At 38.4% G+C, this 25,743-nt stretch overlaps 1 protein-coding gene across 1 annotated transcript in view; it reads right to left on the reverse strand.

Moving 5' to 3' along the window:
- Positions 1-558: 558 nt before the first annotated feature.
- The window catches only part of LOC311153436 (uncharacterized protein), a gene marked incomplete at its 5' end in the record, with an annotated part of 328,822 nt that continues 303,637 nt past the window's right edge, over positions 559-25,743 (reverse strand). The window contains 2 exons of the mRNA XM_084205340.1: positions 559-687; positions 5,141-5,226. Of these exons, the coding sequence (XP_084061466.1) occupies positions 5,207-5,226 (20 nt within the window). The 3' untranslated portion in view covers positions 559-687; positions 5,141-5,206. The remainder of the gene's footprint in view (positions 688-5,140; positions 5,227-25,743) is intronic.

Genomic DNA, 25,743 nt, shown 5'->3' on the forward strand with positions numbered 1-25,743 from the left:
GCACCCAATACCCCAGCAGGTCCTGCCCACTTAACTCCTCCTGTCTCCACGAGCACCCTGAGAGTCCCCCCTCAAAGTGGGGATTACACAAGGGTCCCCTCAAAGTGGGGATTACACAAGGGTCCCCTCAAAGGGTCCCCTTGAGCGATCAGGGTCAGGCCTGGGGCCACAGACATGTTTCTGGGGAGGAAGGGAGGGCTGTGAAGAGCTTCCACTGCTGCAGGGAGGGAAGGTGCTGCCTGTGGGTTCAGCATCAGATGGCAAAGGCAGGCAATGAATGCTCCAGAACAAAATCTTGAAGGCACAGGTAATCCCTGAATACAATTTGAAATCTGAACTTCTGCTTTTTTTTTTTGTGCCTGGTGCCACAGGCATTTCTTGTCTGATTAGAGGCTCCCTAAAACTGGTTTCCTCATTCAGACAGCCACTCTGCTGCCCACCCCACCCCCAGCCAGGTGACCACGACCCTTCATATTCACTCTTGCATTCAACTGCAAAAATCTGAATTAGCAAAGACAAGTGTCACAGGTGCTCAGCATCTCCCACTGAGCCAAGATCTTTATTTGTTATAGCTGCCAGCCCAGTCAATGACTGCTCTATCTCACTGTGGGCAGGCATATTCCATCCTGCTGGTGTCAAAAGCACATCTATTTATTCAGCGTTGCTCCATGCCGGGCAATTGCCACGCTGTGGGGAAAGAAGATTGTGATCAGCACCATTTGTCTACATAATTGTGCTTGTTTCTGGACAATTGTTGGGTCAGAGGCTAATGTTTTTTATTTATAGTCTTTCTACACTCATCTGAATTTTCCCGTGCCTTTTTCTGCAGCAAAGAATTTTGCACCATTTGGCTTCTACTGTAGAAATTCTGCTAGAAATCTGAGAAAAAATAGCTGAAAGTAAATCCATTACACTCATTTGGACAGAATTTTACATTAGGGAGCTGGAATAGTGCCTAAGACTCAAGGTGCATTTCTAGGAAGAAATCAAAAGATCAAATACACATTTAGCTTCTTTTTTCTTCATATTTTATAACTACCAAACAGAACTCAAATATATTTGCCTGGATGCTATCTTTAAAAGCTGAAACAAAAAAATATGTGTTCCCTTTATATCTCAGCGTCCATTTCATCTAGTTCTGAAATTCCCTAAATAAGAAATAATATTAGTTTTCTTTATGGTAATAATTCTGTTTATTTTCACTAAGAGAATTCATTTAGTATTTTGCCTTTTTGTTATACTTATTAAATAAACGAATCAACATCTAAGTTGAACACAGTTGTTGCCTTAGGCAAGCCACTATTTCACTTCTTGAACACCTCAAGGGTTTCCAAATAGCCATACAAAGTAGAGCTGCTTGCTTCATTTTCCATTGTACTGCAGGCAGCCTGCAAAGGAAGTCATGCATACTTTTTTAATACAAGAATGGATTTTGCTGAAACTGCTTTTTGTATTTTTTAAAAGGTGCAATTTTTCAATTTAAATATATATTTTTATTTTAAATAGTCCTTTCATTTCAAACAAGATAATTTAACATTAAAAAAGAATTTTTAACAATGTGCTTCCAAACTTGGATTTACATTAAATTAACATGCAATATTCAAGTATTATGTGTCTGTTGGTAAATATTTGCTGACCATCAAACCACTGAGCTGGAAAAGTTTAAAAAACAGAGAAAACAATCTCTGACAGAAGTGCTTAGTCCAAGTTTGATATCTGTAGCTTTCTCTGCATGTTCAAAGGAGGTATTTTCTTCACTTTATTCAGGTTAGCTTTATGCAATATCTAGTTCATGCACAGTTATCTCTTGAGAGCTGATAAAGGCAGAAAATCTTACTTTCTACTGTAGGGAAAAGATCCACGGCAGAGACTGAAATCTGCTAATTCTAAATCTTGCAGGGCACAGAAAAAACCACACTGATCTGTTTACTCAGTACAAAGAGTGGCTAATTTGACTAATAAAATCACCTTAATATATGTAATGAATAAATAAACATAAAATTATGAAATGTCATTCATTGGTTCCTAAGAAAACAAAAAGCAAATATCAATAATCTGAATAAATTTATCAGAAACTTCAATGTAATTCCCTAAATGCAACAACATAGGTCCACTTTTAATAATCTAAGTACCTAATGTAAACAAAGTAGAAGTGAAAATGCTCTGTCCTATGATATTCTCACAGCAGTGAACAGGACTGATAATAGTGATCAAAGGTTTTTCTCCCATCAGTATTTTGACTACAGGAATTATGCTGCCAGTCAGCAATACAGTAACCAGGGAGAAGATGATGTAAAAGGAGGTTACACAGGTTTTTTTTGTGGTAATACTGTACTTCCCAGTCTAGATTATCAAACGAGGAGGTCAACCACCATTTTATTTACTGCTACACTTTGGCAGAAAGCCAGAATACTTTAATAATACCAACTGAGGGGAACAAACCCTTTTCCAGAAAACTAATTACAAAGTAAATGCACAGAAGAAAGATGGAGCGATAATTTCCTCTGACCCTCTATGTTTTTTACAGCACTCTTTCTTAAAGCAGAGGCTCCAAAACACAGCCTTCTGGTGTCAGTCTCACCAAAGTCAGACTCACAACCAAAACAAAACCAACGACCCCTGCTCTATGTTACCAATTTTTACAGTGAAGTTTCTTATCTGCTGTGACTCCTGATATATTTCCCTCAAAGAGTAGGACTCCTTAGAACACAATTCCCCTTTCTCTCGATGAAGAGATAAACTCTTCAGCCCTAAATTCAGTATGTTGCTATGCATGGATGGGCTGAGGTTACCAAGCAACCCAGGTGCTCGATAGAGCAAGTGGTCCGGACTGTTGGTATCATTTGCAAATTTCATTGACAAGGAAATTCTGTCAGCTTCCAGGTTGTCTGCAAAATACTGAAGACATCTAATTGTGAACCTTGCTGAAATCTTTGGCAAAAACTCTCCCTCAATTACGACTCCTCTTGTCAAGTATTTTCTATGTTATTGTCATCTAGCACGTGCTCCATTGATATTGTGTAGGGATAATGTTTTATGAGAACACTGAATAGTCTGAAGTACACTCTAATAAATACTTTGCTGGGGATACCGTAGAACCAAGGAAGCTGATAGCTACTGTGGTCAGAGGTGAGGGATTTGTGTTCCAATATTCCAATATTTAGTAGAAGAGGGGATTTACCCTGTGACTATTACAATGTAGTACAACAAAATGAAAGGAGGCACCACCACCACTGCTTCACCCGTGGCTATATGCCTATCCTTCTCCTTTGCTTTTGTAGCATTTCCCTCAAAACACAATGTTGCTAGTGAAAATAAGTTAATTTGTCTAAGCAGAAGTGGAGCCTCTTCCTTGGAACTTCCCCCCTACCCCCGCTTCATCTCAAAATTAAACCCTGCATTTTCTCCATTCAGACTGACTCACAATTTATTATTTATTTCCTGGGCTGATGAACCGATAAATCAGTTTCGTGCACAGTCCTGACATGCCTAATGCCACAGAGATTCAGTAATTCAATTATTAAGCTTGGATTCATTGTGCCAAACAGCCTCATTTTCCTTATGGTCTGCTTTTCATGATAAACAGGACAGAGCTTTAAAACTACATCTCACAGAGAAACCCAAGAAGAATGGAAGCTGCTGGCTCTAGCCTGTCTGCCTCTTAGCAAAATACAACTGAATGGTCGCTTAAGTAGGTATGGAAGCTTGTATTGTTATCCACGGCTCTGAAGTCACTTTCCTAATTCTGTTCCAAACAGGAAAGTGAACCACACCGAGGTGCAGAAAGCTGGATCACTCAGTAACATGTGACATATTTTCTACTTCTGCTTCTTGGGAAGAGAGAAATAGAAGCCATGACCCTGGGATCCTTTAAGACCCCAAATAAGACCCGAAAGCTGGGATGTGTGCTTATAGTTAAAATGCTTGAAAAGCCACCAAGCGAGCAATAAGAAGGAAGCTGTTTTATAAATATAAATCCAAAGATTTTTGTTCCCATGGGCAGTTATTAAATAGTGCATATTCTTTATATCACTTTTTCTTCATTTATAAGAAGTAATCAGAAGACTTTTGTTTTGCAGACTGCTAGTAGCTAAACATGTTTAATTATGATATACAAGGTCATGAAATATATGATGCTGTATGAACTAAATTCAATTAGTTAACTCAGAAATATGCAGTGGCAAAAAAGAAAGAAAATACTAAAATTTCAATTCCAATCATCCACAGAGTAATAAAACATGATTGTCAAAACTCAACCAACCTGTAACTGAGAACTGCTTTTCATAAAATCTACCGGATACACTGAAGTGTAAATAAGCAAAATATATTCCAAGAAGTAACAAATAACATAGTATTTACAGTAATTTTATGAAAATAGAAAGAAAGATGAAATTTAGTAGTGCTGTGAGAATACCATTGATATTTTTGGAGCAGCAGGCTCTGGATAAATAAGATCTCTCACTTAAAAAGTTAGGATAAGTGAACTTCATTGTTTAGAATAACTTTGTGTTTTAAAATGCAGTCTCTTATAAAAGTTAAACTTTATGCACAGGAAAACTAAAATTTTAATAAGTTCTGAAGCCCTCCCCCAACAAGATGTGAACAGGAAGGGCCTTTATTTTCTATTCCTCTTAGTAAGGATCCTCTTCCTCCTTATTCCAATGCAAATTTTTTTCCCTCTCCACTTTTCCCAATCCTTTCCAGTTCTTCTAACACTCTGTCATCTAAATGTAGAGGCTGTCCTCAGACACTATTAGTTCCAGCAGCTTCCAAATTCCCCTAGCTTCCTTTCCCTGAGTCCAGTGAGAACATAAAAATATTTAAATAATTTAATTTTTCCATCCTAAAAATATTTTAATGGGAAAAATGTTTCCCAAAACATTCAGAGATATGACCACACTTCCATTGGCTCTACAAGTTGGGATAAATAGGTGAGTCAGTGCTTTATCTCTGCTCTATCTGTAATATTGATTGGTTTCATTCTAGTTGGGAAATTTAAGAGCAGTTCCACACTATTCAATTTGCACTCATGTTTACTTGGCCCAGAAAATGAATGTGATAGTCCATATAATAAATACAATAATAAAATACAAGTCAAGAATATTGGAAAGGAAAAAAAAATCTGGAATGGAGAACTTACTTGTCAGAAGAGCAGTGATATTTAAAAACCTTCTGTTGGTGGTCACCTTTTGCAATCTCAAGATATCTAAAAGTGTTGAGTATGCTCTGAAAAGGAAAAGAAACAAGGATTTAGTAATTAGTCACCCATCAAATACAAAACCAATACTTGTCCAACATAGATTGCTTTCCCATTTTATGATGTTATTAATTCATAAAATAAGTTTTTATTTCCCCACTGGTTTTGTAGGGATTTTATGGGCTTCCAGAAGTTGAACTGCTCAGATCAAACTTCCTGGAGTGCATAGGGAGTCAGAACAATGAGAAGAGCAATTATACAACTTCTTATCTTGCATGCCTACATTCCCAAGCTCTTACAGTTGACAGAGAGCAGTGAAAATGAAAGAAGTTAAACAAGTCTGAACTCCTTTCTTTTTTAAAAAACAATATACTGGAATAAATGACTTTCCAAAACAAGCACAGAAAACAATGTCCCTAAATGTCTTTCCAAAAAATGATTACAAATTATTTGCTATCTTTTGGACTAGTTAATGTATTTGGCCTCCTAATTTGTGGTCTAGTAGCTGAGACTTGCTTTGTACTCAAACACTGCTGTACATTAAAGTCTAGCTTTGTCAATTGTCCTTAACAGACAGGGGAGTTGACTGTACCAAGAAGCCCTCTTAGCTCTCCAAAATGAAACTGAAAGACTGGGATGAGTGCTTCCATCTATGCAGGCTGTGATGGAAGGATTTATGGGATGTGGGAATTAAAGGTTGAACCTATGAAAAAGAATGTTAGAGGGAAAGTGGGTTTACTCTTGTGTTTGTTTCTCACTTTCCTATGCTATTTTCAATTGGCAAAATATTAAATTAGTTTTCCCAAAGTCATGACTGAGGGGTTTTTTTGTCTATTATGGGAATCAGGTTTTTTTTTCCTATTATGGTAATCAAGAATTATCTTCTTGTCTTTATTCCAATCTGTAAAGTTTTCTATTATATTTCCTCCCTGTGCCCTACTGAGAAGAGGAAGTGAGAGATTAGATGGATGGGCACCTGGCAGCTGGCCAAAGTCAGCCCACCACAGCTATGAAATAATGTTTCCACTGTCAATCTTTCTAAGATCCCCAGGACTTAGACTGGAATGGAGATATAAAATCCATACTAATAAAACTCTGCCTATAACACATAGGAATAAACAAAATTAGTAAGGAGCAGAAATGCTGCTCAGAGAAAACTGCATTAACAGGAAAACTTCATAGGTCTCTACCTTCTGTACTGTAGTGCAGCCACAAATTTGAAAATAAAAGCTTATAGTTACAAGGACAAAGTCAAATAACTACCACTCCCTGAAAGGAGACAGATGAAAACCTCATTTTAAAAAGATATCTACTTGTGATATGATACTGAGGTGTTTTTGGTCCATTAAGGAATTTTTGACAGCAATCATTGAAATATAACATAGCAATTTTTTTAAAGTCAGAGACGAGACTGATCAACTTGCAGCAACATATTTATTCTGTCAGCACTATTTTAGAAACAACTATTTAAAGTTCTTTCACAGCTAGGTTTTTACAGTCCTGAAGTTATTTACTTAATTCCAGATTTCATTAAGTTCCAGAACTCCATTTTAGCAATGATTATGATACTCATAGTACATTTCAGCTATGAAAAACATTGAAGTGCTGTGCATCTCTACCTGATATTGAAGGCTATGGGATAAAATCTCTCATCAAGTCAGTACTGCAGAGGATTATGCATTTGTTTGGATTCCCTTGGTTTTGGTCAGGATATGCCTTACAGTGGCAAAATTAGCAAAACCCTCTCTAAAAGTCATGGAATGAACTCTTTCCTGAGTTTTCTGCTAGAATTAATATTCTGTTAAAATAATCAACAACCCACTGAAACGGTGAGATCCATGGCAAACATTTACACTGCCTCACACACGAGAGAAACCTCTGGTAAAACAAAACCTAGAAGAATAAAAGTTGCCAGCAGAACTGAGCAAGTACAAAATTCTATAAACAATCTCCCATTTACAGCCCAACCCCTCTTGTAATTCAGTTGTGTTTTCAAGGCTAAATGACTAAGCTGTCCTACCTGTACCCTGGGAAATCTATAAACACACAGTGAAATTAACTACTAGGTGGGAAAGAGAGCTTGGAGACAGCCTTATGAAAATGTCACCTAAATCCTCATCAGCTGTCAAAAAAAAAAAAAAAAAGCAGTATATTAGGAAATACTAGGAATAGAAGAAGAAGAAACACGATAATGCTGCCAAAGAAATCCATTGCCCACCTAGCATTTTGAATATTGAATACAGTTCCAGTCATCTCATCTCAAAAATGACAGGGTAGCAATAGGAGGATAAAGAAAATGGTGACAGGATGATCAAAGGTATTTAATGGTTTCTGTACTAGGAAAGAAAAAAGAAAGGCTTTAGGCTTTTCATATGGAAGAGGGACAAATGAGGAAAAGGACTGTGACAGAGCCCCAGGACAATAATGAACAGTACTGAGAAAGTGAATAAAGAATGGTTTTCACTTTATTTCATAACAAAGGAAGCAGTCACAATAAAATGAGTAGTTAACAAGTTTAAAACATGAAATCCAAGAGAGGATGCTTTCCACAAGGATCATAATTAAAGGGTGGAACTCATTGCCACAGGATGTGGTGGGAAGCTGCAAACATGTGTGGGCTTCAAACAGCAAGGCACTGTAGTAGTAAAAGAAACATTGGCCAGTACTAGCCTGTGTTTTACCCAAAGCTGAACACTATAAACCTTCAGGTTAAGAAGCTTTACAGAGTGCTGTAGGGTGATACCGAGGGAGGTTGTCCTTTGGACTGTTTTAAATACAGCTGTTGCAATTCTTCTCATTAATTTTTCTTTTTCTTTTTTTTTTTTTTCTGAATACTTAGTCATCTCTTCCAACATGCAGAGGTTAGAGAGCATTAGTGCAAATATGTGATTTTAGATTTCTATAAACATATCTACAGAGGGACTTATGGACCATTTTAAGTTCAAATAGTGCAGCCTACGCAGGCAGGCAGGCTTCAGGCTAGGATTTTCTGAGGATCCTCAGGTCTGCCATCCAAGCATCCAACTGCTACTGAAGACTAAAGGGATTGGTAAACAAAACTCTCATTTATGGAAATAAAAGATGATACTGAATTTTCTCCCCTCAAAAAAGAAGAAACTGGCAATACCATTCCTGTGTAGTTAGTGGTCATCATCTTAAATGTTTCATGTGTCTCATGATGGGAGGCATAGAGATTTTCCCAGACAGATAGACACAGGATATAGGGAGTTGTCACCTTCTGTTTATTGTGGTGATAAAATACCATTATTTTGGTGATTAAGCAAGGTTGCTTAGCCTATCTGTGTCCATATACTGCTCATCTATTAAAGGCTTCCCTCTGAGACTCTTGTGCTACAAGTGAAGGGCTTGGGACTTCCACCCTGGGACGGCCGATGCTTCTGATCAGATAAAAGGCCATGGTTAGGAAAGGCTTTTAGAGGACTATGATGGAAATGTTCTGACTGGCAGACTAGTTCTCCTGTTTTTTAGATGGCAACTAAGTTGTGAGGTATGTCTGGCCCCACAACTCTTGGTTGCCAGATCACTAACCTTGGTTGCTATCACTATTCTTTTCTGCTACTGACCCATGTTATTTCATTGAAAACCAGGAGGTGGGAGGAGGGATGGGGAATAGGCTGGTGTGACCCCTGTCACTGGGGAGTGAGCCAGAAGCCTGAGGAAGATGTTTTTCCAGTACTTTCATAGTAGTTACTCAATGTTTGTTCAGGACAGAAAATGTTTGCATGGCTTCTGAGAGTGTTAACTATCCTGAAAGCCAAATGTGTCATGCTAGGCCAAGCTGACTTGGTACTTTGGCTGCTGTTTTAGGTGGGATACTGGCTTAGGTAGGCAGACCCATCTGACCTCATGTAGACATTTTTAGTTACTAATTTTTGCAAAATTTCAAAACACTGAAAGGTTATCACAGGTCTGCACAGAGGATTATTCCAATTATCATTGTATTAATTATTTATTTCCTAAACTATTTTAGGAAACCTTGTATAAAACTCTGAAGATAAAACCCTTTGTTTATTCTAATTATCCTAGAATGTGAAGTTATACAAAGGTACCGGTGAAACTCAGAATTTTCTGCCCTCAGAAAATTTCTTGCACATTAGCTGGAACAGTTCCTAAGAGCCTTGCCCAAAAAAGAGAAACCAGACTCAAGAGATATTGCAGAAAAAGCTACTTCTAACTACCTGCATTGGAACAGTGACTGCTCTTAAAATTCATACACTCTACAGAGAAATAGTAGCTGTTCAAAATTGATGGGAAACAAATGAGGTTTACATACAAATCAGTGTGTTTGCATAAGTTCCTTCAAAGTTTATCTCAATTAACATGAAATTGTTATTCTGCCCAAGCAAAAAGACTTTTCTATGCAGGCATGTACTTACTCCAACACCTGCCCACTCTAAAAGGTCACAGCTCAGGTTGATTGGTATTTCAGCCAGCAGGGTTGTGTTGGTCTAGTGCAAGGAACTCAAGTCCCCGAGCTGAGTTTGTTTTCTCTGTGACAATAACTGGTGAATGGTCTAATTCATTCTGAGTCATGAGATTTTTGAGTTCCTCTTCTGAGGAGAGGGATTGAGAGAGCAGCCAGATGGGTGCCTAGCCACTGGCCAAGATCAACCCACCGGATCCTTGGAGCAGGCAACATATTTATGCAACTTTGTTTTCAGTGAAAATGTCAAAGACTGGGTTTGTTGCACCTCCATTATACTCACCAATTCCTTCAGTTAACTTAAACTGAACTGCTCTGAGCAACCCTTATATAGACAAAGAATGATTCTGTTCTCTGGGAGCACAAGGATGTAACCCTACTGTCCTACTACATCCAGTACAGATAGTCTGAAAATGCTTGATCCAGCCTTATTTTCCACTTGGAAATCATTAATGGGCAGACACATTTGTTAATTATGCATTGAATTTTTTGGACAAGGCACTTTTAGCATGTGGGAGGTTTTTCAGCTGTTTTCTATTGGCTATGCATTGTTAACAATTGTTTCTACTTTTGCCTCGTGGTGGAGGAAGAATGATACTGTCCATGAATGGCCACCTCATAGTAAGCAGAATGTCTCTTCTTGTTGAACAGATGAAAACAACTTTCTGCAAGATACAGGTGAGTAAAAAATAACTGAATAACAAACAGAAAAAAATTACCACGCTGGTTTGCACCTGGATTTGTTGTTTGTTTGATTTGTTGTGACTACAAAACCATCAGCATAGCAAAGTACTTCCTCACACAGGTGAGTATTTCTCAAATAGCTTTTTGGATCTAACAATTTTTTTTTTGAAATGTTAAAGCAGAAGTGAATCAGACTTTAACAAAACAAGTTTATTGGGACCATCATGTAATCTGTAATGCAAAGGTTGCCATATTCCTCAAGGAGTTTTGATTAAAAGCTATGGAGCTATGCAATCAATTAAAATAATTATATTTGCTCTAAGTTTGGACAATCATCTGGAATGATTTCATTTTCTTTAAGCTTGGTCAACCAAAGTGCATACATACCACCTGAAAAGGTCACATCTGGTAGGGTCAATGCATTTTCTTTGCCCTTCCAATACCACACACACAACATTTTTTAAGTCCCGAAGGCTTTGACATTGCATTACAATGGATCTGCCACCTCTAATATGCTGAGCAAAATAAGGCATACTCCCCAAGAGAGGGGAAGCACACAATCTGCCCTGAGGCTTCCCTATTGTTATTTCACTCAGAGAGACAGGCAATATCACAGTATCTATGGCAAGAGTGCAAAGGATTTCAAGTCCTCCCAGCTGTCCCCTCCCTAATTCGATACTGAGTGTTCAGTTGGTCCCAACTGTCCATAATGCACTGAGATTTCTTGGGGCTGCTAGAGAAATCTCCCACCTGCTCTTCTTCTAGAGGCAGCAGTCACTGTGCTACCTTATCCAGGAGCAAGCAGGTTTTTTATTGAAGATTTCCATGGTGTGTCAAGAAGCAGTACTTAAATGGTTAAACTTTTCTAATTGCCTCAGTGTAGTTTCATAAGGACATGTGCAACACAAAGATGTAAGTAAGCTGAGTAAGCATTGCCTTGGGAGGGATGGACAAAAACGAGCGTGGTGGTCAGTATGGCATCCTTGTTTGACAAGCTTAGACTGACGCTTAGGAAAAGCTGTGCAGATAGCAAAGAACAAGGGTTGTTTCCCTGACACACTCTCTAGGAGATAGCCTCTTCTCCATGCAGTAGACACTGATCAGTAATGGTTAAGAACAGGGAATCTCTAAGAGACTGTCTAGTTCATGCACCATCTCAATTTGGCATGCTTACTGTGCCTTACTGCTCAGCAGGAATATTAAAGACTTCCAGAGTTATCATTCTTCTCCACAGTAGGTATCAAAATCCTTTACTATTTGAGATGCAGTATAGTGCAAGTACAAAGAGGCTGTGCCACTGCCTCAGGTCTTGCAATGAAAGGGGTAGAACTAGAAGTAAAATTTCTGTCAGCTGTCCTAGGTGCTGTGCAAGCACCATCTCTGTAGACTGCACATCTAACAGGGGAGGGCAGAGAAATGACATGGGTCCTCATGTCACATAGGTGAGGCTTACTCAACCTTCATTATCTGATAAATTGCTCTGCCTCTGGAATAAGCTAAGGCTAATGAAATGGTGATGATATCAGAAGGGAACTGAAATTAAAATTCCCACTGTGAATTGCTGAAAGTTACTGCTAGCATCACAAAAGTGACACTCATTAAAATACTCCAGCAAAGCAAAACAGGACAATCGTAATGCAGACTCACAACGTGCACAGAGAACTGTACAGGAGATATAGGTATATTAGGAAGAAAAACCTGCTAACATAGTATCAATTTAATCAGCTATTTTTATTGCAGGACTAGAATAAATTAATACCTTGTTAAAAGAATCTGTGGGCACAGTCCCATTTCATTTATATATTAAAATGGTCTTGCTTTATAGAAGAATCCCATTCAGTGACATCCTTGAAATAATTCACATGATTAAGATGAGGAAGATTTTACTTAATATGGTCAGCTGACATTCCTGATGCATACCACACATCACCAATTATATTGTTAGGTTATCCTTACTCAGCACTGCAATACTTAAAATGATATTTCATCCATTCAAGTATCAGTATCGATCTCTGGCTACATTAAATATTTCCAGTTAAACAGTGTGAAAAATCCCACCTTTTAAGCTATGGTTTCAGTTAAATAACTCAGCTGAAAGGGACAAGAATAATGCTTACTTAAATTCCTCATTTCACATATCAGAATGATTGGCAGTAATCTACCTCATTCAAACAGTGATCTCCCATTGCTTTCCAACAAGATAGAAAATGGAAACGAATAAACTTTATCAATCTACAGCTTATACACATAATAAATAGCATGTTGCAATCAGTAAGCAAATCTGTAGGGGTACAGTTTATAGCAGCAGGTCATTTGCTTGTACTGCAATTCAGATCATATCTGCCTTGCAATTTTACCTGCTGTGTTTCCCAGAACACTGTGGTGATCCCATTGTTTAAGGCAATTTCACCATGCAGAAGCACAGTGATGTTTCTCTAATTTAACTTGCACACAGAAGTCCACCTTGCCCTTCCTTGTGCCAGAAGGAAAGGCATGGCTGTTTCCATTGCTTACAGATTAAGACCTTCTTATGGGTCCTCTTTGATCACTAAGTGTGACCTACAGCAGAATACGTGATGCAGAATCCCACTCAGTTTGCAAATCCCTGACTACCAGCCTAAACTACTCCCTTCCCACCTCAATCCTCCTTTTCAACAGCAAAGCTGTTTTGTTTTAGTGTATGAAAATAGGATTCCTCTTATAATTTGTGCTTTCCCTTCCTCTCTAAAAAGAAAACAGAAAAGAAAAAGAAAAGCTGATAGAGAAAAAAATGGCTCTACAGACTGAAAGAAGGTTAGAGAAAGTGTGCTGTGGAATTACTGCTAGCCAGTTCCTCCCATCCAGCTCCAGGGTAGGTTTGTCTATAAAATAAGGAAGCAGAATCTATTCTACCTACAGCTACATCATTACCAAAAGCACTAAGTAGTTGGGGGAATTGAAAAGTTGTATACTGAATAGAGCTCAGTTGATGATTTCAGGTCTAGGCACTCCTGGGAAAATCTGCAAGCTAAGCAGGGGTTCAGCAAATTTGAGATAGCCTAAAATATTGTTTTGGGGATTGGGCCATGTGGTTTGCAGCACAGTCAGTTGGTGGGCTGAGGGTGGAAGCATGACTCAGCCCTCTGTGCAGACACTGGACAGTGGCTTTCATCAAGCACAGGAGCCAGGAAACACCGTGCCTTGGTGTGGCAAAACACCCCCTGCCACTCCCTGCTGCTCCTTTGGGAGAGCAGTGTGCTGCTCTGGCACAAGGAATGCTGATGCAGCAGAAGGTTAAGCAATAGATCCAGTATTTCTTTGCTCCCTTAGCTGTGCAGCTGGCATGCACTGAAGTTAGTTGGACCTTTCTTATGTCTAGCAGGCACAGTAATAGTTTACCTGCTCTTTGTTCAACTTCTCACTAAGGGAGAAAGAGGCCCAAGGGAAACCTGACCCTTTTTGTACCAATCTGCCATCATTAAACCTCACATCTTTGTGCCTACATCTGCAATAACATCACAGTCTATGGACTGAGAGAGGTGCTGAATTTTTTTATGAGTAGCCATTGCATTTATAGTGAAAACTCTTCAAAAACATGAGTTCTTTGAAGCACTACAGTGTTTATAATGAAAAAAAGAACTAAGTCACTATAAATATTTAAGTGTCTTAAATAAAGATTAATTAAGGATAGGCAGGAAACTGCCTTTGCTTTTAAAGCAATAAATTTTTAATTGCTAAGTATGCATTAGTAACAAATTGGTGTTCAACAGTGATATAAAAAGAGAAATCTGAAGGTCAAGGATACAGATCATGTACATCTGCATGTAGAACCCTGGACTATACTTGAGCAAATACTGCAAAAGTATATTGAGTAAAAATGTATATAAATTTGAGTAAAATGATACTTTTAAAAAAGAATTTACTATATTTTTTGCTTGTATGACTTTATGGTCATATGGAAGAGCATCCCTTAAAAGAATGCAAACTGCAAATACCTACTAAAGAGTTCCATGTGGCTGACATACCACTGATTAGGAAATAACAGAACAAAGAGAAAGATGCCAATTAAAAGAGGCAAAAACATCTACTTTTAACTGCATGGAAGAAGCCACAGCTATGGAACATGAACATAAACAAAGAGTTTCAGTTTTTAGGCATTAAACATCATGGTTATCCATCTGAAAATAGACACAGATATTCCGTGTGCAATATTGTGGCTTCTTTTAAGGTATTGTCAACCTAATTGAAAATAAAGATAATTAATTACTCTCTGGTCTATTAAAATTAATAGAAGCCAGAAAAGCACCATGAGTTCCATTATTCTCCAGTACTCAGAGAATCTGGAAAAACTGGCTTTGGAATGCAATGGGCAAGGTACACTTTGGTTCTGTTTTTGCATAGTGCCTTGGTTTGTTTTGTTGACTCACACTCCCCTGTTGAGTTAGCTTATTTTGTTTATTTGTACAACTGCACACATCGAGCTTTACACATAAGTGAGGATATTGCTGTCCATCCAGGTTCACAGTGCTCAGTTTTGAATGTTGGGTACTAAGCTGAAGAAGCAGCGCAGTATGTTCACCATGCACCAAGTGAAAGTGGATTCCTGCAGTAGCAGTTGCATAAAGGTAATTCTGAAATGCACTTTCATGACTGGATGAACTGAACTGAAAAATCCAACCAAACTTCAAAAAGAATCTTACCTGAACTGAAACCTGTTCTTCACACAAGGAACATAAACCAGACTGAAACCAGGCAGTCTCCCTAGATACAAGTGTGGCCTCCTAGCTTGCACAGAAGGTCTCTTTCCTATACTGTTGTTTCCCTTTGCACATTTGGAGCCAAGAACATAAGAGCTATAAAAACAAAGGGCCAGAGAAAACCTCCTTGTGTTCCTCCCAGCTGCTCTCCTGGCAGGATGTTCATCAGAAAGCAGGTTTCATATTTTTTTCTTGACTGTTTGAATTTCCTAGATGCAACCTTCCAAACTGAGCCCAGGCCATATGAAGTAGGGTATAACTATGATTTTTCAGGTACTGACCAGCTGCCCCCTAATACTTTATTTAAGTTTACAGTGGAGCAGAGAATATGAAGCAATGCACTAAAGTGAGGGACTCAAAACCAGAAGAAGTGGAATAAATAAAAGAGTGTTTAATAAAAGAGGTTTTGAACTGCATGGTTAAGACGTAGCTGAACACAATGGGTCACATCTTCAATTGGTAGAAATAACCTTAAGACAATTGATCTCAGAGCTACACTGGTTGTCACCCTGCTAGTGATTAGCACAAGGGAAAAATCCTCCAGTGCTGGGCTCCCACATTGCTAAGCTTTCGTGGTTTGCATATTTTATAAAACAAATTGTGAAAACAATCATGAGCTTTCATTTTACAAGCTGCACTCTTAGAGAACCTCAGCAACTCAGCTGGTGTGTAGTCCTGGAGCTGCTCTGTCTCTCCACAGCATGGACTATGCCCACTGTCAGGAAAACTGGGATAGCCTCCACAGCCTCTCCCCAGTTGTAAACACTTTGGATCAAGGGATTGAGTGATGCCTTCAGTCTTCCCAGTATTTACCAGGGTAGCTTTTTGAGCACCAAGGAACATCGTCCCTGAGGATAGTATAAAATCTTCTAAGCATTAAAAACAAATGGGGGGGAAAGAAGAATTATTTTTTTTAACAATTTCAAGAACTGATTTTCCTGGGAAGTGTATTGAGGTATAGACTTAATTCTCAAATGTGTATTCAGCTTTAATGGTCTTTCCTTTAACCCTCGTCAATTTAAAATGTTCATTTTAAAATCTGTGATGAGGCTATTTTTCACTCCCTATGAATTTACTTATATCCAGCATAGGCCATAATCTTGGTTGCACTAATAAGAAACAAAGCCAAGTGAATTTGACATCATCTGTAAGAACAGGCTCTGTTTTACTGTAATAGGTTTCCTCCCTTCCCTCCAATATACTTTCTCTCCCATAACACTTCAAGAAGCCACAACACTCCTTTCTTTCCTCAGTTGTAGGTGTAAGATTTTGACAGAGGTCACATTTTAGGAATGCTTAATATTAAGAAATTATTGGCACTGATAAATGTATCAAGATATATATTGATTAAATTAAGAGCTTAATCTGTCTAGTTTTGCTAGATTTACAAGATAAAGAAAGAATGATCAGAAATGCATCTACCTAGATCAAGGTACATTTAGAAATAAACACCACTGCTGGCAAATAAAACCACAATGCCTTTCAGTATTATTCACAAAGATTGTTTTGGTTGCCTGGTCTAGTGGTTTGATACCAACATTTTCTACTGAGGATTCCCTGCTGAAGCCATAACGTGGTGCCACGCCAGCCCAGCTGAGGGCAGAATCAGGACCCACACAGGTATTGACCACCAGAGCCATGGTCCACCCCTTGCCCACACAACTCCTAGTCACTGACATTTCCAGGGATTTCAACTGGTGCTCAAATCTGGCTAACAGAAACCAAGACACATTCTTTTCTATAAACTTGTAATTTTTCTACAGCACAAATGAAGCAAGCACGTCCCTTATAATGGATGTCTTTCTATAATTTGAGCAATGAATGTGTTGAGGCACTGCTGTAAACAAGGTGGGAAGACTGCTCCTGTGCATCAGGAGTAAAACAAATAAGAAAAGACTGTACAAAAAAGATGTTTTCTTGCTTAAACAGATCAAATCACAGCATGGAACTCAGAATCTGACAGCAAAGCACTAATTTGCTTCTTTGAATGATGCAGATTCAATCAATAAATCCCCAGCTATCAGAGCAAATCCTTCAGGGCAGACCAAAAAATCAGAATTCACTCTTCTTTCCACAGAACATTTGACATATTTAATCTTTTTTCTCCTGTACCTTATTTCTAAGGTATTGAATCCATATGTAAGCCATATTTTATTTTCATCATATGTTTCCATGCTCACATTCCTTAAAAAAAAAAAAAAAAAAAGCAAATAACACATAATCAAGCTTCAATGAACCAGTGAACTCCTTCTGCACAGCAGAGATTCCACCAGGTACTTCAAAGTACATGCCTTGCTCACTAAGGTCAGTTTGATGCCAGTGCCAGTGAGAAATACCCAGAGCCTGAAAAGGAATTCAGGAGGGAGCAAGGGAGGAAACTATAGCTTCTATAGCAATTAAATATCAAGGGAAAGTGAGCTGTCATCATACCTGTGTTCAAACAGAAAGAAATTAATTTATGTCAAAGTTAGAAAGTTAGAAATGAAGTAATAGGGATCACTTTAAAAAGAAACTTTTTTTTTTCAAGATGGCATTACCTTAACCACAAAATGTTAAATATTAATATTCCAAAAGAAAATATTTTAAAGACTTCCCATTCTATTAGTCACAAGAGTTACAGGAGGCTTCCTGGTAAGAATTTACACTTCCAGAAATGACTCCCTCCTCCCAGGTCCCACTGTGCCTAGTCCAGTTGTATAAACACCCTGTGTCCCAAAGACTGCTCTTGCTGGTTGCAGAATTTTGTGTAAATAAGACATTTTCAAGTAATCAATACAATCAATACAAATTGTTCCTGCATAAATGGTCAGGCAGGACCATAGTATTTTATGTGCAGGTAAGATATTTAAGAGGAGTTTCTTATGTAGTTAAGATATATAAGTAGCAATTAATTAAACAAGTGCTGGATGGTGCCTGGGTTACAAGAAGGGAGCAGAGCAGGGGTTCAGGGGCTCACTCCACACAGCTGAAAATGCTGCTGCAAGTGCCCTTACAGTGGAGACTCCAGCCACCACCAAACACCAACTACTTTGCTGAGGAGATCTGATCCCCCTCTATGATAAGATCCTCATAATTTTTCAAAATTTATCAATCACTCTCCCTGAGTGTCTATGCAACAGCAGTATGGAAAACTAGTGCCTAGTTGAAAGAAAACAATGGAAGAAGGGAAGACTCATAAAAGATTGCCATTGATTTTCATTCTACTGTAAGAAAGGCAAATTCTGTCTGGAGACACATAGCATAAGTGAAGACTGCAAGAGAAATGAAAGGAGCCTGCTGCTTCTCCCAATACAAGAAGACTCAGGTGAGGGGATATAAAAAAAAAAAATCCGTTCTTCATGCCCACAACAGGCAGGACAGGAAACAATGAATATAGGCCACAACAAGGTAGATTCAGGTTAGAAACAAAGAAAAACTTTCTTTCAAGAAAAGATCCTGGACGGGGGATTAGTCCATAAGAAATGTTACAAAATAATCTGCAACTAACATGGGCTTCTTGATCATTTGAGTCCCTTTGCAAACTGTGAAAACCTCTGTTCAGCTGTATCCCAACAAATTCCATGATGCGCAAAAGTAAAGAAAGCATCGAAACATATTTCTGTTACTAGTAGAGCTTATAAGACAATTAAGTTCCCTGTTGCTATGTTGTTAGAGAGTTTTAAAGCCTTGAGACACCAACTAAGTAAATGGGCATTTGCCCTCCTAGACACATTAGCAGATGAATAATCAATCTGATAAATGTGTAATGAAAGAACAACTTGACCCAGTCCCTGGAGGTAACACACAGACATGATACCATAATTTCTCCTTTAGAAGTGCCTGTTTCAAGAACAGGCCTGGGAATTTCCTGTGATATGAATTGGTACCATCATGAAGTGTTTATCTTTACATGCATCTGTTTGCAGCAGGAAGGCCCTTTTTGTTTAGATTGAGACAGCTGCCAAATGTCATGCCCCTCTGCAACACCCAAACCCTTGCCGGCAGCAGTGGTGGCTCCTGCAGCCTGACTGCTCAGAGGGGGATGTAAGAAATGCCTTACATTGAGTCTGACACCAGGAACCTGTCAGTCCTCTAGCTCCCAGCTGGTTGGTGAGCAGCCAGCAAGAGGAGGCACAGAGTACCAGCAGAGAGCTGTGGGATAAGGCCAGCTCCTTCAGCTCCTTTTCCAAAGGGGGCAGGAGCAGGGAAAGCAAAACTGCCGAGGGGAGAACAATTTGTCAGCAGAGAGGGCAGACAGTGTGCTGTTCCCTGTTCCCAGGAAGGCTACAGCAAAAGTGCAGGTGAAATCATACCTTTAAACACAGCCTTTAATCAAACAGTCTGCTTGCCCATGACACAGGGTTTGCTGTCATTAGTGAAGACAGAGTGTGGGATACCCTGTGAAGGTGAAAATCCACAGAAGAGCTGTGAAGTACGCACTGGTGCCTGTAGAGCCACGGACTTACTGGAAGCACTGCCTGCACAACCTGAGCCTTAGAAAACCTCTCACACCACTGCAAGTTCTCTCCTATGGGTAGTCAGTCCTCCCTGAGCTCTTCCTTGCCCATCAGTTTACTGTAAAAAGATTCAGCACCATCTGTGGCAACACATTCCCTTCCACCTGCACCGCAGATTTCACTATGTCCAGTATCTCCCTCCTTCAGACTTCTCTAGGCTCATGTGAACCCACGTGAACACCATTTAAATTCCTTCCCAGAGATAAACATCAGCTTTTCCCACACTGTTTGGAGGAATATAGCAATCAGCTTACCTTTTTAAACACAGATTCAGCTGCTGAATTCTTCTTGAATAATTATAACCAAAATGATATATTTGACTTGCAGAAAGCCATGTGAGAAAAATCAAGTGAATCTTGTGAGAGTCCAAAAATTCTGAGTGGCTCTCAAGAAGCTACTTTTATTAGCAAGTGCACATACAACCTCCCACTCATTAAAATAAAAAATATAAATCCCTAAATAGTCATAAATTAACTGTGTATTAAGGTTCAACGCATGTAACTGTCAGGTTTAAGGAAAAATGACAGCATGCAATACAGAAAAAGACAAGTCCATCTTCAGCAATTGTAATCACAAATTAATTAGCTCTGATATAACTTCAGAAAAATTTTAATAACGGCCATTCTCATTTATGAGTTAAATGCTGTTGTTGATGGGAAACATTACACCTAAGATAGCACAATACAAAATAGCACCTATCAGCTGCTGTGTCTTTTGTGGCGGTGTCCACCCACTTTGCTGAGGAAAATTACCAATGAACCTCAGAGAGAAGGAAGATGTTGCATGTGGGTATTGGCGCAGAGCCTGACAGCATCAGAGCCCAGTGCTCTCATGGCACGTGAGAGGCTGAACATGCAGAAGCAGAAATTGTGTTGGGGAAGGAAGGGTTGTTTCCTTGGTTTTGTGAGTTCATTTTTTTACCTCCTGAACCTTTTGTATTTTTCTCTAAGTCAAAGAAAATAAGTTTTGTGATGCAGGATATTTGGGAGAGAAAAAGAAACCAGTGTTACTTTGTCTATTCCTTCATTGACCTGTGCCGCTCACTATTCCTTGTTTTTCAGAGCTCAGCATCAGCATTAGACTCCAATTCAGCATGGCTACATTGCTATCAATCACTCTTTTCTCCTTAGGAGAAAAATACATTTCTTGAGTATAACTGCTACGTATGTTGGTTCTTCTTATTACAGGCAGATGACAAAACACAGCAGCTGAGACTGTATGGTGTAATCTGACTGACCTACATTTCACTAAGTACCAACCTCCACAGGCTTTAAACACGTTATTTCCTACTTTCAATGCATTCCAGCATTGAAACTAAAGTTTTCCAAAAGTCTCCTTACAATTGAGGAAGATTTCATTTAACAGTCTGTGCAATCAGATGGAGGCATGACTTTCTGTGTTTATTTATAAAGTATGCTGTATGTTTGACTCATATGTCATCCAACAACTGCACCAAATCCCATTTTTTACTCTTACACTTCATCCTAAAAAGACTAATACAAACACGTAATTTTCTTCTGAGTGGATCATGTTGAAAGGGTTGAAGGTACTAAGGTTTAGTATTTTACAGCTCTGAGGAATTAAATGGATAATATGGAATTGAAATACATTTTTTCTGATCAGATTTTAATAAAACATTATTGTACCATCTTTGAATGGTTGAAGTGTATTCAGAAATATCAATGAAATCTCAACCAGAATGAAATTCCATTCATATTATATTACAGCATCTTCGGGCCAAATAAATAATTATTATAGAACACTTAGTTTAGAGGATAGATAGATAAGTAGATAGATATGTACATATGTATAATAAATAAATAGATACATAGATATATATGTGCATGCATGCATATGTGCAAACAAAACATAATAACAGCTTTAGCCTATTCAAGTACAATGATTTTTATTAAGAACATGATAGAAGGGTACAGTGTACTAGCTAAAGGGACACTGGTCAATCAAGAATTCTATTTATTGATCTTCCTTTAAAATATTCTGCTGTTAAGATATTGTTAAAGCATCCCCTTCGTCTATGAAGATGGCAGTCAAGTGGAGGCAGACAAACCCGCTTTGGAGACTGCTATTGATACAACAACAATTATTCTGAGGGCAGAGGGTTGTAGATGTTTCTATTGTGTGTGCCAGTTTCCAAGCGCACTGGCAAACATGAGAACAGTGGTGGCAGAGAGCACATGCCTGGGCTGCAAACCAAGACAGAGCTGGCTCATCTGGTTTGAAGCCCAAGAGGTCTGATGGCACCTTGTCGGCAGGAGCACGGGGCGGGCGCGGGGCGGTGAAGGTGGCCCTGCAGGGCTCCTGGGTGCCCACCCTGGATCACCAGCCTGCAGCCACAGCCCACAGCAGAGAGGGGTGCTCGCCATTCTCTTGCCAGGCAGAAATACACATTTGCATTTTAATTATTCCAGAGCCACTGCAAGTGCTAAAACTTGGAGAAACCAAGGCCAGTAGTGCACATCTCTTACGCTCTTCTGCCGTGACTCTCATAATTGCTTCACCACTGTTCTCCACTGCTGCTCATTTTTTCTTTAAATTGCTGAACATTTATGGCTTCTAAAGACAGATTATTTTCTTGAACTCCTCTATAACATACATTGATCTTCTTTCTTATGTGTGGAAGTAATAATTATGTAGCTTTCCAATAACCTTAATTAAAAAAGAAAAGCCCCAAATCATACTCCATGGTGCTGATACCTTTATTCTAACTTGTATCTGCTCTTATTTTCAGTGGCAACATTTACTACTGTTGTGAAGAGCTGCAGTTCTGTATGTGAAGCATCTTGATCTGAGAAATAGCTCTGTATATCCCTGATAATAAATTTTAAGGTTTCTAACTTCTCAAAATTATTTATTACTTTTCAGACTCTGAGAGGCCAAAATATTATTCCAGAGCACCTTCTCTGGGCATGTATCAAGATGAGAAAGGAAAATCAGAAGATGCTGTTACTACCCTGACAATTATATTTACCAGGCAAGGCTGTAGAGAAGGAAAGACAGAATTACATCCTAAAATCACTCAAAGGGATCAGCTATCCAAATTTTTTTCATCACTCGATCCAAATAGGGGCTGAAAACTCATTATATCAGCATTAACTGATCACAGCAAAAGACTGTTGGTTAAAATGATCCTTCTGGTTACAGCTCCATGCACCAGGTTAATTCAGACAGACTCTCATCTGCCCATTAGCTCACATGCTGGAAGAGAAAGCTCATGGTCTTGGTTCAATGCACTTTTCAGTCACTGCTTGGCACTGTTACAGGTATTATTTAAATACCTCTCCTTTTGAACGTCCAGAATCTGACTTCCAGAATAATTTTGTTAATGAAAGCCTCAGGTCCACATGAGATGTGAAAATAAACGTGCTCATGTCTCTTTAAGAACTTAGTAAGAAAATAAAGTATAAAATATTAACTCTGGTCAGTTTCTGTGTGCCATTCCAGGTGTTGATTTAGTCACTCCTCTCTTTTGAAGTGTGAGGCTGACAGAGGTCCAACATGCAGCAGTTGTGTTTTCCTCCTGTCCCCATCCAGGAGCACACTGGGTGCAGGAGCAAAGCTGCAAAGAGCTTGGGGTGCTCTCTTCCCTTAGCTCACATCTTTTTGAAGGGGCTGTGGGCCAGGGTCCCTCACGCTACAGAGCAGTCAGGTTACCATTCTTCACCCTTCTTCATTGGTTTTCACCCTGCCTTTGACAAGCTGCATGGCAACATTCATTTGGTCTGCCCTACCATCACAGCCTGATTTGTAACCTGACTGCTCAGCTGTCAGCTCCACTGCAGGTTGTGTTTTGTTTTAATAAAACTGTGGGAGTGAGACAACTTCTTTGTACAAGCGTGGCAGAGGCCTGGAGCTTGCCTAACTCAATCTATTAAGGATTTATATATTAGATGGTCTTCAATAGCTATTTGAATATGAAGTGTTAGTGATCTGACACAATGCTCAGAATAAATTTAATTGACTTTTGTTATTTTTTCCTTTTTGGGGTCAGAAGAACTGAGTGGTGTTAATGCTTTGCTACTAGAAAGGCTCCTCTACCTATTAGTGAGTGCACGAGAGAGTACAATCCTACCAACACACAGGACTAAACCCCAGCCTGTTGAGGACATTCACACTTCATATTAAAACCTAAACATTGCAAAGTATTTAATTCAAACTGGTGAAGTTTAATGAGGATCAAGCTAATCGATGGATTACCTATTTTTTTCTCAAATTTCCAAACAATTGATACAAAACACCCAAATGCTTTAAAATAGCTTCCACATCCTCAATAAATAAGGCACCTGGATTTGTCTCTCCTAGAACTACACTAACTCACACCACTTGCCTTTCTCAAAAGGTAAATGCAAGCTTGTGGGTTAAAAAAAGACAAGGCTCACTTAAATAGGAATTGAGGAATGCAGAATCTTTGCAAAATTTAATTAATAAAGTAAAATAAAGTAAAAGAAGTATAGCTAAATATACAGGAGACAAGTAGAATTAGATTCCCAGGGCAGCAACATTACTGGTTCTGACAAGGTGAATTTATCCAAGCTTTCCAGGATGTCAAATTTACCTCAGAACATGCTTATATTTTTCTGTTCCATCTTTTCAATCTGATGACATTTCACAGACTGCTGTGCCATTAGCAAATAGGTTGCTACTTTTAAAAAATGGCTTTGTCAAGCTCAGAGTTTAGCAGAGAAATACAGTTCTGATTCTGACACCTGTGCTTCAATTCACTATCAATCATCAGGTTAATTATTGCTCAGGAGGTAAATGTAAACCAAGGTGCAAAATAACCTGGAACAACTTTTGCACTCTTTAATGCCCTTTTTTGCCTCATTGATGTAATCAACAGAAGAATGAGGAAAAGGCTGAGATTCTTTTCAGTAGAAAAAATAACTTTGTTCAATAAAAACCTCTTCACAGGTCTTCTTTGACTCCATAAATTCTTTAAAATGACATTTTGGTCTGATTGTTGTTTTCTGTTGACTTGCATAAAGCTGCAAATCATTGCCTGTCTTCTGCCTGTAACAGGATATATATGCAAGGTATATTTAACTGGGTATTTTATCAATTTCATCTATCTGGAAGAATAGCTGTTTTTTACAAGGTTACAAGTAAGACACAGGTCTGATTCTGCAGCCCTGACCTTGAGTTCCATTGTCTTATACTTAATATAGATAACAATTCCAAGGAATGATATAGAGCCATTAATTGACTCAAAGGAAGATATTTTTTTTGCCTTTTTAACACCATTTCAGAAATTAAACGTAGACCAATAACAAGAGTGTTTGGTCAACTTAAAATTATTTTGATTTGCTTGATCTTCTGCAATAAAGAAACACAAGAAAATAACTGAAATAAACATGTTTCAAACCTCAGTAGGGAGGAGTTGATTTACTGTCAAGAATTGCTTTCTGTGTCCTGCACTGCCCCTTGCTGGAGGACCTTACAAATGTGACAGTGTTAACTTTAATAGCAATACTAATTAAAATGTTTTATTAGTATCTGAACCATGAAATAATTTTAAGATACAATGATTGCACAATTTATAAAGTTGCTTAATCAAAAGCTCATTGCCATACACGTGGACTTCTTTTCTGTAAAACCACTGACCATTCCCACTTGCAAATACTAGTTTTGATCCATATAGAGCTGATGAACATAGATAACTTCTGGTAGTTTTTAAAATTTTTCTTCTTTTTTTTTCTCATAAACAATTACTATTGAAAGAAGAAAATAGTAATATAAACCACACAGAAATATTAATGCTTTACTGCTAATGAAAAGTGGTGAGGAATCCAAGTCAGGCAGATGCTTTCCTATAAAATATGTCTAAAATGTATAGTAAATGTGAACATGATCCATATATAGAAATGAGAATAAGAAAAAAAAATTAGCAATATTTCTTACCTGTGAAACTCCCTTAGCATTTCCTGTTCCCTTTGTGTGTGTTATTGGTCATAGATACATTAATTCATTCTCACAATTCCAAGCTTGACAAAAGAAATACTCTTGATTATCTGTGTCTGCAACAGCATTTTCCAGCTTTATGGTTCTGATCATTATTTGATTTCTTTTAAGTTTTCCATCATGGATAATATCCAACCTCAAAACCAGAACATGTTTTCACAAAACTTTTAAAGGTCATTTGTACAATTGTACAAATATATACAGAAAATC

Source organism: Fringilla coelebs, assembly GCF_963513975.1.
Source record: "Fringilla coelebs genome assembly, chromosome: 1".
In the NCBI taxonomy this organism is placed as follows: Eukaryota; Metazoa; Chordata; class Aves; order Passeriformes; family Fringillidae; genus Fringilla; species Fringilla coelebs.